The sequence below is a fragment of the Pteropus vampyrus genome, unplaced genomic scaffold, assembly GCF_000151845.1.
Source record: "Pteropus vampyrus isolate Shadow unplaced genomic scaffold, Pvam_2.0 Scaffold290, whole genome shotgun sequence".
NCBI classification, from domain to species: domain Eukaryota; kingdom Metazoa; phylum Chordata; class Mammalia; order Chiroptera; family Pteropodidae; genus Pteropus; species Pteropus vampyrus.
Genome location: NW_011889071.1, coordinates 805,637 through 820,343, shown reverse-complemented (window position 1 = coordinate 820,343; position 14,707 = coordinate 805,637). Strand labels below are relative to the sequence as shown.

Genomic DNA, 14,707 nt, shown 5'->3' with positions numbered 1-14,707 from the left:
AAGGGATGCCTGGGAGGGCGAAATTTCCAGGGTGAACAATGCTTTCCAAGCAAAACTGAGCGCTCGCTGTCAGCAGAGTACCGCCCCCCCACCTGCTTAACCCACCAAGGCGGCCCTAAAGCCCTGGCAGCCCTAAGGCCCTGGCACCCCCGCGCGCATGCGCCGGCCAGACCACGCCCGCCGGCCTCAGTGCTTTGCGGCGAGGGGGCGGAGCCTTCGCTGCCCCGCCCGTGACCCGCGCGCTTGCGGAGAGGTTAAATGTCAGAGGTCTGGAGCCGTTATGGCGGCGCTGTGTCGGACGCGTGCCGCGGCTGCCGAGAGTCATCTCCTGCGCCCGTTCCTCTTCGCTCGGCCTCGTCGAGGCGCGGGCACTGAGAGTGGCTCCGGGAGCGAGAGTCCGGAGTCCGCGGAGCCTAGAACGCGCCCAGGCGGCTTCGCGAGCGCCCTGGAGCGTCACTCCGAGCTGCAGCGGAAGGCGGGGCTCGGCCGGCCGGGGGTGAGTCGCGGCAGCTACGCTGGCGACGTGGTGGGCGGGGACGGGAGTCGGGACGGAGCTCGGCGAGGGGGTGCGGCCGGGAGTCGGCGTCCGGCCGGGGCCTGGGTCCCGGCCCAGGCGGTGGAGCCGGGAGGGAGGGCGGAGCCCGGCGTGGGGAGTGGAGCGGGCAGCCGGAACGCCTCTTGCCCAGCCGCTGGGCGCTTGGAACGGAGCGTGTGGCTGCTGTTTTTCCTCCATCGGTTGTGCTTTTGAGTGGCATTACGTGCTGGACTGCGGTGTCCACACCGCTTTGCGCGTGTCTTCGGGAGGCGAGCGCTGCCAGAGCGGCGGTCCAGGGCGACTCCTGGACTCGGAGACGAATTGGGCTCACACCGGAGAGGCTGGGCTCACTGATGGTCTTGTTTTAAGACTGTAGCTCCAGCGTGGAGCTTCTTGTCTGGCGTACAGGGTTCTTTATAAATATGCATTAATTCAGTGGCTGGGTGAAGGAGAGAATTATTGTCCCTACAAACTTGAGCAAGCAATTAAATCTGTCAGTGCTTCACTTTTCTGTAAATGACTTAAAAAATTCCCATCCGTCTCAAGCAATACTTCTGTAAAATACGGTAGGATTATTAGATAGATGAAATGGAAGAAATAGACATAAATGCCAGCCAGATTTTTTAATTATTAGATTCAGCAGACATGAAAGTGGATGTCTGGCAATGTAAGTTATATGAAAACAAACTCCGTTTCTGTATTTACCTCCTTGGAGACCAGTTCCAGACAGTTCACAGACTGGTAGTGTCCTGGATTAGAGAAAACTGCCTGGCATCTAGTGCGGTGCTTGACTCTTAGTGGGCTCTCAGTTAAGTGTTTGGCAAATGGGTGCGTGAGTGAATTGTACACATCGTGCGTATTTGAACTTCATTTATGCTTGAGCTGTCTTTGACTTGAGATCTCTGTGACTGGTCCAGAAACAGTTGTACAAGTGATAATAGTGTACAAGCTGGAGCATCTCAGTTTTATGAGCTCATCTGTCTAGAAGAATAGGTGAACAAAAACAATTGTAAGATAACTGAAAATACCTCGTGTTTTAATTTTAATGTTCATTGGAAGTTTTCAGTGCTTTTCTGACTTCCGTTTATGATGAGGAATGTGAGCAGTTATTAGGTGTTGATAGAGATTCAGCTTTGTGAAAAAGTTTCACTTACTGAAGTTTGTGGAGCTATTTCATTGAACAATGTCCTGAGATTACAAGATGTATAAAGTTCATTTTTATTGTGTGATCAGGATTTTTGAAAAAAAGTTAATTTTATAAAGTAATATTTGCTCACATTAAAGTGAGAATTTAAATAGCACTGAACGTTATTATGGGGAGTTTAAAAAAAATCCTTTTTCTTTTCCCTACTTTCTCAAGGCTGAAGGGTGTATTTTTTTTAAATGCATACCTCTAGAGATTTTATATTTACATATGTTTTAAAAAGTTAAATATACATATATGCATAAAAACAAATTGATTGGTATGGTTTTGAAGTATACATTACTATTTCAGAGCGTAAGCGCTGAATTCTGACAGTCTTGGTTTGAGTCCTGTTTCTATCATTTGCTAGCTGCGTTTCCTTAGAAAATTAATATCTGTATTTTTTTTTATAAAAAGAAACCTTACGTCATGGGATTATTTTGGGATTAAATAGAGTCATTATGGAAACACTTAGTATAAGTGCCTGATAATAAGCACTCAGTGTATCTTAGTTGCTGATGATGAAAATGACTATTTTCACTTAAGTATAACTTTGAATATTTTCCTTCTCATTGCATATGAGTAGTATATGTATACTTCATTGAAAAAATAGTTGCTTGATATTCCATGATATGGATATAGCATTGTTTATTTAACCAGACCTTCACTGATAAGCTTCTAGATTTTTGTTTTTTGTTTTTTATTTTATTGACAGTGCTATAGTGCGCACTTACTTTTTTTTTGCATATTTATGAAATATATGATGAGTCAAAGTGTACACACAATTGCATTTTGATAGATACAGTATATTTACACTGCACTCCCACTTACAGTGCATGATGGTGCCTGCTTCCTCCCTCCCTTATCCGTGTGGGGTATTGTAAGTGGAGTTTCTTGATGTTGGGCAGTCAAAACAAAATACAGAAATTGGGGATTGTGGTTGCTGTCCCTCACCCCTGATAATCAGTTTGTGATTTTTATCAAAACTGCATGTTCACATTTTTTTAATAAGTAAATACTATCATTTTGAACTCATAAAATACACTGTACCAACAAAATTCTGCATTTATGTTATATATATTGGGGTTCTATGTAAGATTTCATTTGTAACATGGTTTCTGCTTAAATATATGTTTTTGGAAGATAGTTTGCTGTTCCCTCAACAAATCCGTACTTGACCTTTGCTTTTTCCCTTGGAATTAGCATCCCTGCCCGCAAATTCCATTGTAAAGCCACCTCTTTCTTCTGTTAGGCCTTTGTCAGCTCAAGGACCAGCTGAAACCCCTTTTGAATGTCCAGGAGCTTTTTTTTAATACTGCCTTTATGTACACACACAACTCTCAAGTTATATTAAAGTCATCTGTGAATTCACTTAACCCCACGTTCTGGGTTGTAGTTCCTGAAGGTCAGGGGTCATTTTTAATTCACCCTTTCATTCCTTGTATGATGCCTTAGACATAAGTAGGGACTGAATATATATTTGTTGATTTGAATTGGAATTAATCTTACACAGTTCAATGGTTAAATAATTATACATGAGAAATAACATCTCAGGTGGTCTGTTATTGGATTTTAAAATATGTACGTCTAGTGATGAAAGTTGAAATTGTACCCGTTGATTTACTTATCCATAAAGTGCAGACCTGTGTGTCTGTGTGTGTGCCTTAGGACTAGGTGACATTCAGGAAGAGCCGGGCAAGTCACTCTTAAAAGGAACTTCCCCCTGTAGGCAGGATGGTAATCAAAGGCAGTTCATGAATTCCCTATCCTGAAATTTCAATGAGGTTGCTAGTTAAAGGGATCCCAAGTGTAAATGCCCTGAGATGCTCTTGTTCTGTGTGGTAGTTTGTAGATGCCCTCATCCCATGCTTGCCTACCCACTTTGGTTCATTACTTTTAGTATTGGTTTATGCATCTGTCTCTTCAACTAGTTTTTTTTTTTTTTTTTTTTTTGAGAGTAGAGACCAAGTCCTTTTCACTTTCGTAATCAACATAACACATAACTTATGTATAGAGGACCTAGTAAAATATATTTTTTAAAGTCAGATATCTTTTTCCTTTTTCTTTAAAAAAAATTTAAAAACCTTTAATCCTCTCATGTCAATAATTTGTAGAACCTGTTAAGCTAATCGGGAGCTGTGCTAGCAGATCACCCATCATAGCCACCAGGTGGCAATAACTGAACAAAGAATTGCTTTTGTGCTTTATGAATATTACTTTTCTAAATGGTAGAGGGTGGCATATTTAGCACTTTGGAAAAATGGTTTGGAAGGTTTTTAGCACCACACAGTAGAACATTTTGTTGTTTTAAGATGGACAATAATATTTTACTATTTTAGCATATTTATGTAGAAGCTGGTGTTACATAGTTTATAGTTTCATTTTAGTGATATATTAGAAGACTTCATGTAGATATTTTTTAAATGTTATTTTTTACTTTTTCATGAATATTTCTTAGGGGTATTTTTAATTTTAAAATGCTGGAATATTCCAGAAGACAGAATAGTTAAAGCAGATACATTGTCTTTTCAGAATATAGGAAAAAATCCAAAATATAGTTTACTTAAAGAGTTTATTTCAATATATTGGGGAAAATTCTTATATTTTTAGTATAAGTTTTAAGTCTACTGAATTAATATAGTAGCAATATTATATAGTTTTATTTTATCCTTTGTTTTCTCACTAGTTTTATAGGGACAGCTTTAAAAATTATTCCAGTGTTTTCAAAACTAATATGTAAAGGAATGTTTAAAAATATTTCTGGTTCTAACATGGTGCCCCCTGGTTTTTACATTATAGAATTCTAAGAGAGTTATCTTAGCATTAGTAATAAAAAACCTTCTGAAATATTTAGTTTCACAGTGGAGTCTATAACATTTTCAAAGCATGTTTAGAGGAAATGACCAGTTAATATAAAAACAATGAAAGAGTGTGTTGAGGTAGATAGAAATCTCTAGGCAAAGTAGGTTTTTATCAATGCCACTGATATGCTTATAAATAATACTATACATTTCCTAAAAGAAGATGGATATGTTCTGCATGTGTTTGTTTTGTGGGTGGTCATCTGCTTTGATTGTATGCAATCAGACTCTTAGGATTTCTCAAGTCAGCATTAGCTTTCACTATTTGTATCTTTCTTAACTCTCGTTTTAATGTGTTTGGGTTTGGTTTTACTTTGTATTTTCTCTTAAAGGGTATATTAAATTTTTGTCTTTTAATTACATTAAATTTTGCAACATGATTACAATCCACTCATATTTGTGTGGAACCTGGTTTGAAGGAATAAAATTCACCAGTGTTGATTCAGTTTGGATTTCGCCTCTTTTTAAAGCTTTGAGCACTCTGCTGTTGGCAGCTGGCAAACAGTGACTGGAGGACGCTCAGTCAGGGAGTAGGCAACTCAGTAGGTCCCCTGGCCGGGTCGAGACGTTGGTTTCTCCCAGAGGAGATCCGTGCACACTGGGCAGAGAGTGCTTACCCCCGAGACACGACAGTTTCGTTCCTACAAACATCAGTACACAGATCTGCACAGCAGCTTGTGATCGTTCAAACTGGAGGCAGCCCAGCTGTCCTCCGATGGGTCCATGGTTAAACTGGTACATCTCTACGTGAAATGCTTAGTGATGAGAAGGAACATGCCACTGATGCACACATCAGCTGGAACAGCTCTAGGGGAAGTATGCTGAGTGCAAAAAGCCAGTCCCAAAGGTCACATGCTGTGCGGTTACACGTAGGTGACATTCTCAAAATGGCAAAATTACAGAGATAGGGAACAGATCACTGGTTGCTAAGAGGGATGGGGGTAGGCCAAAAGGAGATGGAGAGTTACAAAGGAACAACACGAGGGATCCTTGTGATGGAACTGTCATGTAGCTGGACTGTGGTGGTGAGTGTATGCATCTGCACATACGATAAAAGTGTATGTAAGTAAACACACCCCCGGCGATGACAGATAAAACTGGTAAAATCTAAATACCATGGGTGGATTGTATCAGCGTCCGTCTCCTTGTATTATACTGTGGTCTTACAAGATGTTCCCATTGAGAGAACTGGATAAAGGGGTACAGGGGTTTTCTCCACGTATTATTTCTTAAAATTGCATGTATATTTGCAATGATCTCAAAATACAAAGCTTAATTTTAAAAAATTTCACTAGTCTGTTAGGCCCAGCACTGGTCAGACCCGTGAATTCCATTAGCCCGAGCCGGTTATCCCACATCATTTTCTGTAAAATGATTTCTTTGGTTAGAAGCAATGCTGTGTAGAACACCATGACAATGAATATGAGGTTTTGTCAGTCTATGGATGGTGGTTTTGGTAGAAGCTTCGTGGGCAAGGAAGGCCAGTGCATATGCAGAGTATGTCTTTCCCAGTGGTAATATTTCCATTTAGAATGGTCCTGTGTAATCAACCTGCCACCAGGTGGCCAGCCAAGCCTCCCAGGGGATGATGCTACATTGGAAGCTTAGCACTGGCCTCTGCTGTTGGCAGTTGGTCCTTTAGCAGTTTGTAATCAGATCAGCCAGGGTGGATAAAAGTTCCTGAATTCATACATAACCTCCATCCCACAAAAATTCAGGAGCCTGCTGCCTTGGTGAAATTTCTATTTGGCCAGTAGTCTGGGACACGTTGGCATACCCATCCTACCCCTAAGACAGAGACACATCCCTGTGGCCATGGCCACTTTGTCCTTGAACTCATTTGCAGGAGGCAGGAGTGGCTGGAGAGAGAGGGGGGCTGACGTCTGCAGGACTGGTTATCTTGTCTCTGATTGTTGAGATTCTTCTCTTCCCAGCAAATCATTCGCCTGTGACTTTTCTCATTCTGTGTCCATTCAGAGAGGTCTGTCTACATGTCTCTCCCTGACCTTCTTGTCATCTGTTTTCCAATCATGTTCCCTCTAAGTCCCTGATCAACCAGCAAAATCATTAGTGATTTCACACAAATGAATATAAATCCATACCTTAGGCCGTGTTTTTGTCCAGACGAGATGATCATTCAGGCCTACTGCTCAAAGTCCTGCCCACTGCAAGGCTGTTCCTTTACCACTGGCCTTCAGGGCTACTCCCGCTCTCCCCCCGAGTCACCTAGAGAGGTCCGTCACAGTCCCCATTCTGCGTCCGTGTCTGGCACAGATGCTTCTGGTCATACAGGCCAAGGGTAGGATAGCCTGCCTGGTGCCCTGGGCCTGTCGCGGAGTCTTATCCCATCCTGGGCCCAGTCAGAACTGGCAGCTTTTTGGGTTACTCGGTAAAAAAGTTGGAAAAGCATGTCAAAATCCGGTATTTGTTGCCTCCAAAATTCAGAGACCCGCTCATTAGGCACTGAGCTGCTTTCTCGGTGGCAAGGAAAGGTATCTCGATGTGGCCCACACCTCTGGTTCCTGGGAATTTCGCCAAGGCCCAGCATTTTTGTGGATTTATTTCCCACCCTCTGGCATACACGTGTCTTACCATGTGTCTAGAGTATTAGCAGCTTTCTGCCTCCAGGTCCAGTGAGTATGTGTCACGGACCAGAATTGATGTAACCTTGCAGTATATATACAGCCTTTACCAGCAAGTCTAGAGAAAAAGCATTTGTTAGATCAGTTATTGCATACCAGGTGCTGGGGGATATTCGATTTGCTCTAGCCATGAATTCACATCTGGAACAACAGCTGCAATTGGAGTTACCCCTTGATTTAGTGTGTGGTACTAAATCGTCATTCTCTAAGAACGTCTGTTTTCTGCAGGGCCACGTGGGGAAGTCGAAGGGGAGGTGGTGGGGGTCGCCACCCTGCCCCCTCAGAGCCCGGAGGTCGGGGGCGTCAGCTGCCGTCAGCCGCTGCAGTGCCTCCAGGAGTGCAGTGGCCTTCGATTTACTTGTTTACTTGTGGCCCTCACTCCCCAGATCAGGGGAAATGTTTGGGAAAGGCCTCCCAGACGGTGAGCTGCTCAGTTCTTTCCGTTTCTTTCCTGAGCGTGTGGCTCACAGCTTTCCTCTTTCCCTCTTCATGGCTGCCACCGTCTTCAACCGCAGCATTACGTCGATGGCTTTGCCAGCACCGCGACAACACGGTGTTTCAGTATGACGTTCTGAGACCTCCCTTCCCAGTTTCCTTCATGTGCAGCTGTACCGTAGTTTCTGCGTCATGGTCACGTGGAACGATCCTCTCTCCAAGTTCTCTAACCGCTGAGCCCTTCCTCGGACCTGAGTCCCCTCGACATGTTCTCCAGTCCCAGCATGTGTTACCTGCCAGCCTGTCAACTCGAAACCACTTGGCGGCCATTCTGAATCCTGGAATCTCGCTCCGATCGTCCTTGCTCGGCCTGCCGTCCCCGACGCCCTGCGGTTGCCCTCGGGGCTCTGATAGCTGGCCTGCTGTGTGCTGCTGGGTGCGGCTAGGCCACCGTTTGTCACCCTTGTCACGAGTGTCGTTGTGGACTGGATGCTTAGTTCGTGGTGGGGCTGTTCTGTGTGTTGTAGGATGTTTAACAGCGTCCTTTGGCCTCTCTGCTTTGGATTCCGGTAGCACCCCAGTCGTGACGACCAAACACGTATCCAGACGTGGCCATATGTCTGGCGGGGGCAGGTTGCCAATCATCCTGGTTGAAAACTGCTAGGTTCGTCAATAAAACTTGGTGTGACCGGCTCTATAAAAAATCATTAATTCTTCAAAGCTATGTTTTTTTAGACACTGTTTGAGAGTTTTGTATTTATTTAGTCCTCACAGCAGCCCTGTCAATGCGTATAACTGTTTGCCCACTTCGTAGGTGAGTAAACGCAGCCCAGAGGGTCGCAGCGCGCTGGGCCCGCCCCCGAGCTGGTAAGCGGTGGGGCTGGGACGGGGCCCCTGCGGTCACTCTGCACAGGCCTCCCTGGGGAGCCCGCCTGCTCCAGCTCTGACCATGGCTCGTAACTCGTCGGCAGCTGCCATTTTGGTTCTTTCCCTTACCGCCTGGAGCAGTCGCCCGCCGCTCTGTGCCCAGTCACCCCGGACTTCGTTCTTCTCCAGACGGTTTCTTCAAGTATTTTTTCAGCGAAGAGAAAAAAATATTATGTTTTATTTATTTGGCCAGAGTAGTAAATGCCTAACTGCCAAGTATTTGCACTTGGCCTTACTGCCAGGTGTTTTGTGCTTGACAGAACATTGACCTCCCCACCTAGATTCTTTTGATTTTTCCCGTTGTTTTCGGGTTCTGTAATTCCTGGCAGGACTGGGCCCCGCCTTCATGGAGTCCTCGGACGCCTCGACTGCCTTTCCCAGCTTCGTCCTTCCGCAGTGTCCTCCTCTCCGCGTCATCAGTTGCATCCCCCGTGTGCTTTCGTCCCGAGAGTGCCGTGGACAGCTCTGGTGTGCTTTTTGACTGCTTTCTGTTCTCTTCAATATTGAGGATTTGTGATTTTTTTCATTCATTCTTTTGCCATCGTTCAGTGGGATTTCAGGAGGGAGAGAGATGTAAGTCCCCTGCCATCTTGAACTACAAGTCCATTTATTTTAGTAAAAGAACATTGTTATGAGCATGACGTTTATTGGTTAGGGCTGAGGAACAAAAGTTGTTGCAGCACATTTAATAGAATGGCGGCATTTTGAAAGTACTTGTCAGAGAAGAAGCAGGTTGAAATCTTTTCCTTGCTAACTGTTATGAAGTAAAATACATACACCGTTTCATGATTTTTATTGTTTGTATTAAGAGAGGAAGCTGTGTAGGATTTGTCGTCCATTTTTAATGTTTGTTACTTTAGAAAATCCTTTTTGTATTTTAGAATATTTAAGAATTCCTAGTACTAAAATTTATAGGTATCCGATCCTTTTATTTACACATGAGAAGACAGAACCAGAGAGGTTAAATGACTTTTTCAAGACTTTTTAGCTATTTAATGGCTGAGTTGGTCAGAGGACTTAAGTTTCCTAAGTATTTCTGTCATTCTGCAATACTGTAGGCTTCCTTTTAAGTTTTTAAATAATGTTTCTATTTTCCATCTTCTGCGGCAATGTGTATGTATTTAAGACTCACTATTCAGCGTATCATGTCGCTTTGAGTGTCAGGCCTGGTCGCAGGTGGACAGTGAGGTAGTGAGGGAGCCGATATTGCATGTGTCTTTTAGTGATAATAGCCTCCGATTCCAGGCTGCGTATTAATGCCCTCCTGTTCCTGGTCATGATTTCTATGCTTAACACATACTAACAATTTTAAAGTGATTTATATTCTTTGTGTCCTAGGTTTTCTACAATAAATAATGTAAAGAAAAATAGTTCTCTATAGAAATTATTACAGTTAGCATTTGATTCTTTTGAGGAATTTCTATCCTCTCACTGCAGATGCGTAAATTTATGGAAGCGCGAACCTGAGTGCGTGCGCTTATTTTTAACGACCTGCGGCACAGCCAGCGCCCCCGGGATTCATGGGCTTCGCAGCCCAGTGTGCGCAAAGCTAGCTCCCCTCGCTTCCGCAGCACTGCTCGTCCGCCTGGTCCTGGGCTCCCCGTTTTCCCAGCCCTCTGCAGTCAGCTGGGCATCAAGACCTTGCAGTGCTTTTGGTGAATAGCTCTGTCTCCCTTCGGTAGTGCGAGGGCCACTGCCGGGTGTAGGCCCGTCACCGTCTCCGTCCTGGCTAAGCCGAGGAGCTTCGCGACGGTTCACCCTCTTCGTTTTCTCTCCCTTTCTCTGGTGCATCTTGTGTGCTGCTGCAAGTTTTCTTTTTCAGACAAGGAACAAGTACTGTCACGCTGTTAACGAGAAACCTCTCTGGATTCCCTCCTGCTTAGAGGATAATGTCTGACCCTCCTAGCCTGTGGTGTGCAGGACTCTTAACAGCCTAAGTGAGGGGAGCAGCTGTTTTCAGCAGCTCTTTGGCCCCCGATCTCTGCTGTCACGTTGGTTGAACTCTGTGTCCCCTCCCGTTTCATGGATTTTCATATCAAGGCGGGAACAGAGATTGATGCACGACGGGCACTCGGTGTTCAGCGCATGTTTGCTGGGTGCGTCTGAATGAAGGCGGTGCTGTTCCTTGCACCTGCTCTCCCTCTACCTTCCCCCATTCTACCTGGAGATTCCTTTTCAACTTTCAGGCTTCAAAGGGGAAAAACAGTGCAGGACATAACAGGAATACTTAGGAAATCCGAACTCCGTGACCAACTCTTAAAGGAAGCAGCCGACTCTAAGGCACCTGCTTTTCCTCTGACAGCTCTGTAAATGAGCTTTATAGCCATTTCATAAGCAGGTTGGACACTGAGGTCCATGGCGCATCTCACAGGTGGCGGTGTGCCTGTGGTCTCTGTGTCTGCTTCGGTAGGACAGGAGCTAAGAGCTGGTTGTTAACATGGATTGAAGCAGTTGCTACTATCCTTAGAAGCCATTTGACAAGTAAGTGAAGAATCCTGAGATGGTTCTAGACTGTGATTTTCGAAGGAGAGCTTTGTCTAATCATTCGATAGAATGGCCAAAAAATACAGTGAGTGTACAATTGAAAAGCAAATTCAGGTATTAATCCAGGGCTCACCGGAATCGAGAGCCCGGAAATAAATCCACACTATAAGGTCAATTAATTTATCACAAAGGAGCCAAGAGGAAAGGGCAGTCTTTTCAATAAATGGTGTTTGGAAAACTGGAGAGCCACATGCAAAAGAATGAAACTGGACCACTGTCTTTCACTATAAACAAAAATTAACTCAGAATGGATTAAGGACTGGACATAGGACCTGAAACCATAACACTCCCACAAGGAAGCCGATGGCGAGCTCCTTGACGTCACTGCGGGCGATGGGTTTTTGAATCTGACTCCGGAAGCAAAGCAGCAGAAGCAAAACTAAATGCTGTAAGTTAAAAAAAAAAAAAAGAAGTAATCAGCCTGCATTATTCATTCATACTTTAAGTAAATTCAGTATATAGAAAGACTAGAAAGTGAGCATCATAAAACAAAGTAGCTAGCGATTTTTCCTCTGAAATTTTACCTTAGGGAAAAAGAGAAAATTATAACAAAGTCAGGATATTTAGAAATATTGTATAACAAGAATTTGTGCTCAGCCCGGAATTTGAAGGACTCTTCATCGTTTTTAATTTTATTTAAATTTGTATTAAAAGAATAGTTTCTCTCACTGAACCTGAACTCGAGGCTTTTTTTTTTTTTTTTTTTTCAGATGGTCAATAATAAAATGCATCGCCTTCTTGGGTTGGGTGCCCTTCTCAAGGGCTCAGACTGCCTCTGCCCTGGGCGGTCGCTCATGGCCCTGCTTGCCAGGTTTGCGTCTGGGCCACCGCATCCGTGCTGTCCCCCCCCCCCCAGGGGCAGACGCCTGCTTCCTCTGCCACTCTCGTGACTCTTCACGAGGGAACTGGAGGAGGAGGAAGTCGAAGAGTATCCCTGGCTTTTTAAAGCAAAATCTCATGTAAATATACCTTATTATTGCTGCCAAATGTAAACATACAGTGAATTGACCTTTAAAAACTTTCCCTGTAAGATTTTATTATACCTGCCATATTATATCTTTGTATGGAATTGTATGCATGTAAATCAATATCTCTTTTTATATTTAGGGCTCTCCGAAAAGTGTGGAATCCTTCGCGTCGATGCTGAGACATTCTCCTCTCACACAGATGGGCCCTGCCAAGGATAAACTCGTCATCGGACGGATCTTTCACATCGTGGAGAATGATCTCTACATAGATTTTGGCGGCAAGTTTCATTGTGTGTGTCGAAGACCAGAAGTGGATGGAGAGTAAGTACCGTTGCTTCCGGGCACTTTTCGAGTGTTCGTTCAACGTGTGATGCCTCGAAAGTGTTATTGGGCGTTCACTGGTGATTTTTGAAAGAATACATTGATTTCTCTTCGTAATGCTAGTCAGTCGGGTTACACCAGATTCATGTCTTCTTAGAGCAGTGAGAATAGTTTTTGGGGGTAGTTCACTTCAGCCAAGATTTAACCCGAATAGTTCGGTTACTTCTTTTCCGTCCCTTCCTGTGTCTGCGTACCTGATGGTTATGTAGATAACAGCTATAGCTCGTAGCTGCATATACTGGTTTTGGGGGAGAAACTTCTAACTTAGAAAATTCCTTGCTCGGTTTTTAATTTATCATGAAAAGAATGCCTGTTGTCTTTATCATTGGCGGAATGTTGATGACACCAAACGGGAAAGGAATGAGACCCAGCTGGGCCCTCTGGTCTTTTCCTTTCCCGTCGACAATTTAGGTGGCCCGACCAGACAGAACAGCCTGTGGGGCCGGACACGTGTTTGCTCTGTGCCTTCATGTCAGGCCTCTGAGCAGATTCTGGAAGGCTAAGTCTCAGCAATGGCAGATCTTGTTGCTTTGATACATACATTTATTTAGGCGACTATAAATAAGGTGTAAGTATTTACATAATTTGTTCATTTTTTCATCATTCATCAGCCTAACCTCCTTTTTTTATCCTTTTTGAGAACCATTTTTTTCCTCTTTAAGACTTATATGTGGTTGAATTGATTCTTTAGGACCATTTCAGGATTAATTAGATGTGATGAATAATAATTCAAATTTAGTAAAATACCCAGTTTAGCAAAATGTTTTAATTGTTTCATTATTGCTTTTAATATATTTGGTGGCATTTTAAACTTAGAATAATTGATAAGAATCAGAAATCATTTTGGTTAACTGAATATCCTAATTAGCTAAGTCTTGCCCTTTTACTAAGTTTCATAACTTTTTTGTTTAATATTAGTTTTTGATTATAGTTTAAAGAAACAGTTTTCAGCCTTTGTCCCAAGAAGCACTTGAGTTGTGCAGAAAGGCTCAGGGATTTCTTGAGGGAGAGAGAAGTTAGGCACTATTTTCGGAGCAGCCCCGCATTCATTATTTTATATATTACAGTCTGGGAACACTTTGTGTAAAGCGTATGTGGGGAGTGGGGTGAGTATTCCTACTGTAAAAAAGTGTTCGAAAATCAATTTTAAAAGAGAAATTTTAGAAAGTTCTAGAAAAGTTTTAGACACATGGTAACATTCAGAGTGTAAACTAGAATATTTACGCTCGATCAGTAATATTGTAATCTACTTCAAGGGAATTGCAAAATTGGATATTTAGAGGTGTGGATGAGACCTAATTCTTAAAATACCTACCTCAAAAGTTTTAACCATTATATGTTTTTCTTTCGTATTAGCTATGAGTTGAAATCAGAAATCACATTAAAACAAGAATGACTCTGGCATTAACGTCTTTGGCGATTATCGTTGAATTAGCTGATCTGCTGAATTAATCAGCACTCTGTTCTCTTCCATGAAACTCGCTGACTGATACCAGCTCTCCGTGGAGAACTGGGAATCAGTGGTCTCCTCCTAGACCCGGGCACTTTCGCTTCCCTAGTCGAGGTATATGTTTAGCAAAAACCAATTGTTTGTTCCAAAACCTAGTCATATTCTTAAGTAATCTATTTGTTTATGGCATAAGTTAATAAAATATGAGGACAGGGTTTTTGTTCTTATGAAAGATAATTTTTGGAAAGACTCCATAAAGGAGAGATGATTTTTAAAAATGAAATTGCTATTGAATTAGTTTGAGCAAATAAACCGTAAAGATGGGGGAGGGAAGAACATAAAAATCTGGAAGGAATTGCTTTCCAAGTGCCTTTCTGCTCCAGTTTGGTTTAAAGTGACTGACCTTGGCGACTGCAGACGTTGCTTGGGGTGTTGTTTATGTAAGGGAGTTGGTGCCAAGCGTCAGTGACTGGACCTCTGCTCAGCGAGACACCCCGGCCCTATGTCAGAATGTTTGCATTAATTGCTAAGTTAATGTCTTCACAGTGTTATGTGTCTACTTTTTTTAATGAGCAGTCACTTTCACCTACTTTTCCATGAACCAAACTATGAGTCAGAAGGCTTCTACTGTGACTTAAAAATACAAGCCACTTTTCCGAAATGTGAACCTGCCTGCCCTTTTTTTTAAAGACATTTTTTCTTGTGTCATTAATACAGCACACAGTTTCCCAAAATTGGCTCTAGTGTAGATCAAGATGCCTTTCCGTTTGATAATCACAGT

At 43.2% G+C, this 14,707-nt stretch overlaps 1 protein-coding gene across 2 annotated transcripts in view; it reads left to right on the top strand.

Annotated features, from left to right (window-relative positions):
- Positions 1 to 215: 215 nt before the first annotated feature.
- HEY1 (hes related family bHLH transcription factor with YRPW motif 1) overlaps positions 216 to 14,707 on the top strand; it is a 168,858-nt gene continuing 154,366 nt past the window's right edge. The window contains exons 1-2 of one of the 2 annotated variants that reach the window (XM_011376256.2): positions 216 to 496; positions 12,235 to 12,416. In XM_011376256.2, the coding sequence (XP_011374558.1) occupies positions 281 to 496; positions 12,235 to 12,416 (398 nt within the window). In that variant the 5' untranslated portion in view covers positions 216 to 280. The remainder of the gene's footprint in view (positions 497 to 12,234; positions 12,417 to 14,707) is intronic. The other variant, XM_011376258.2, reaches the window with a different exon arrangement.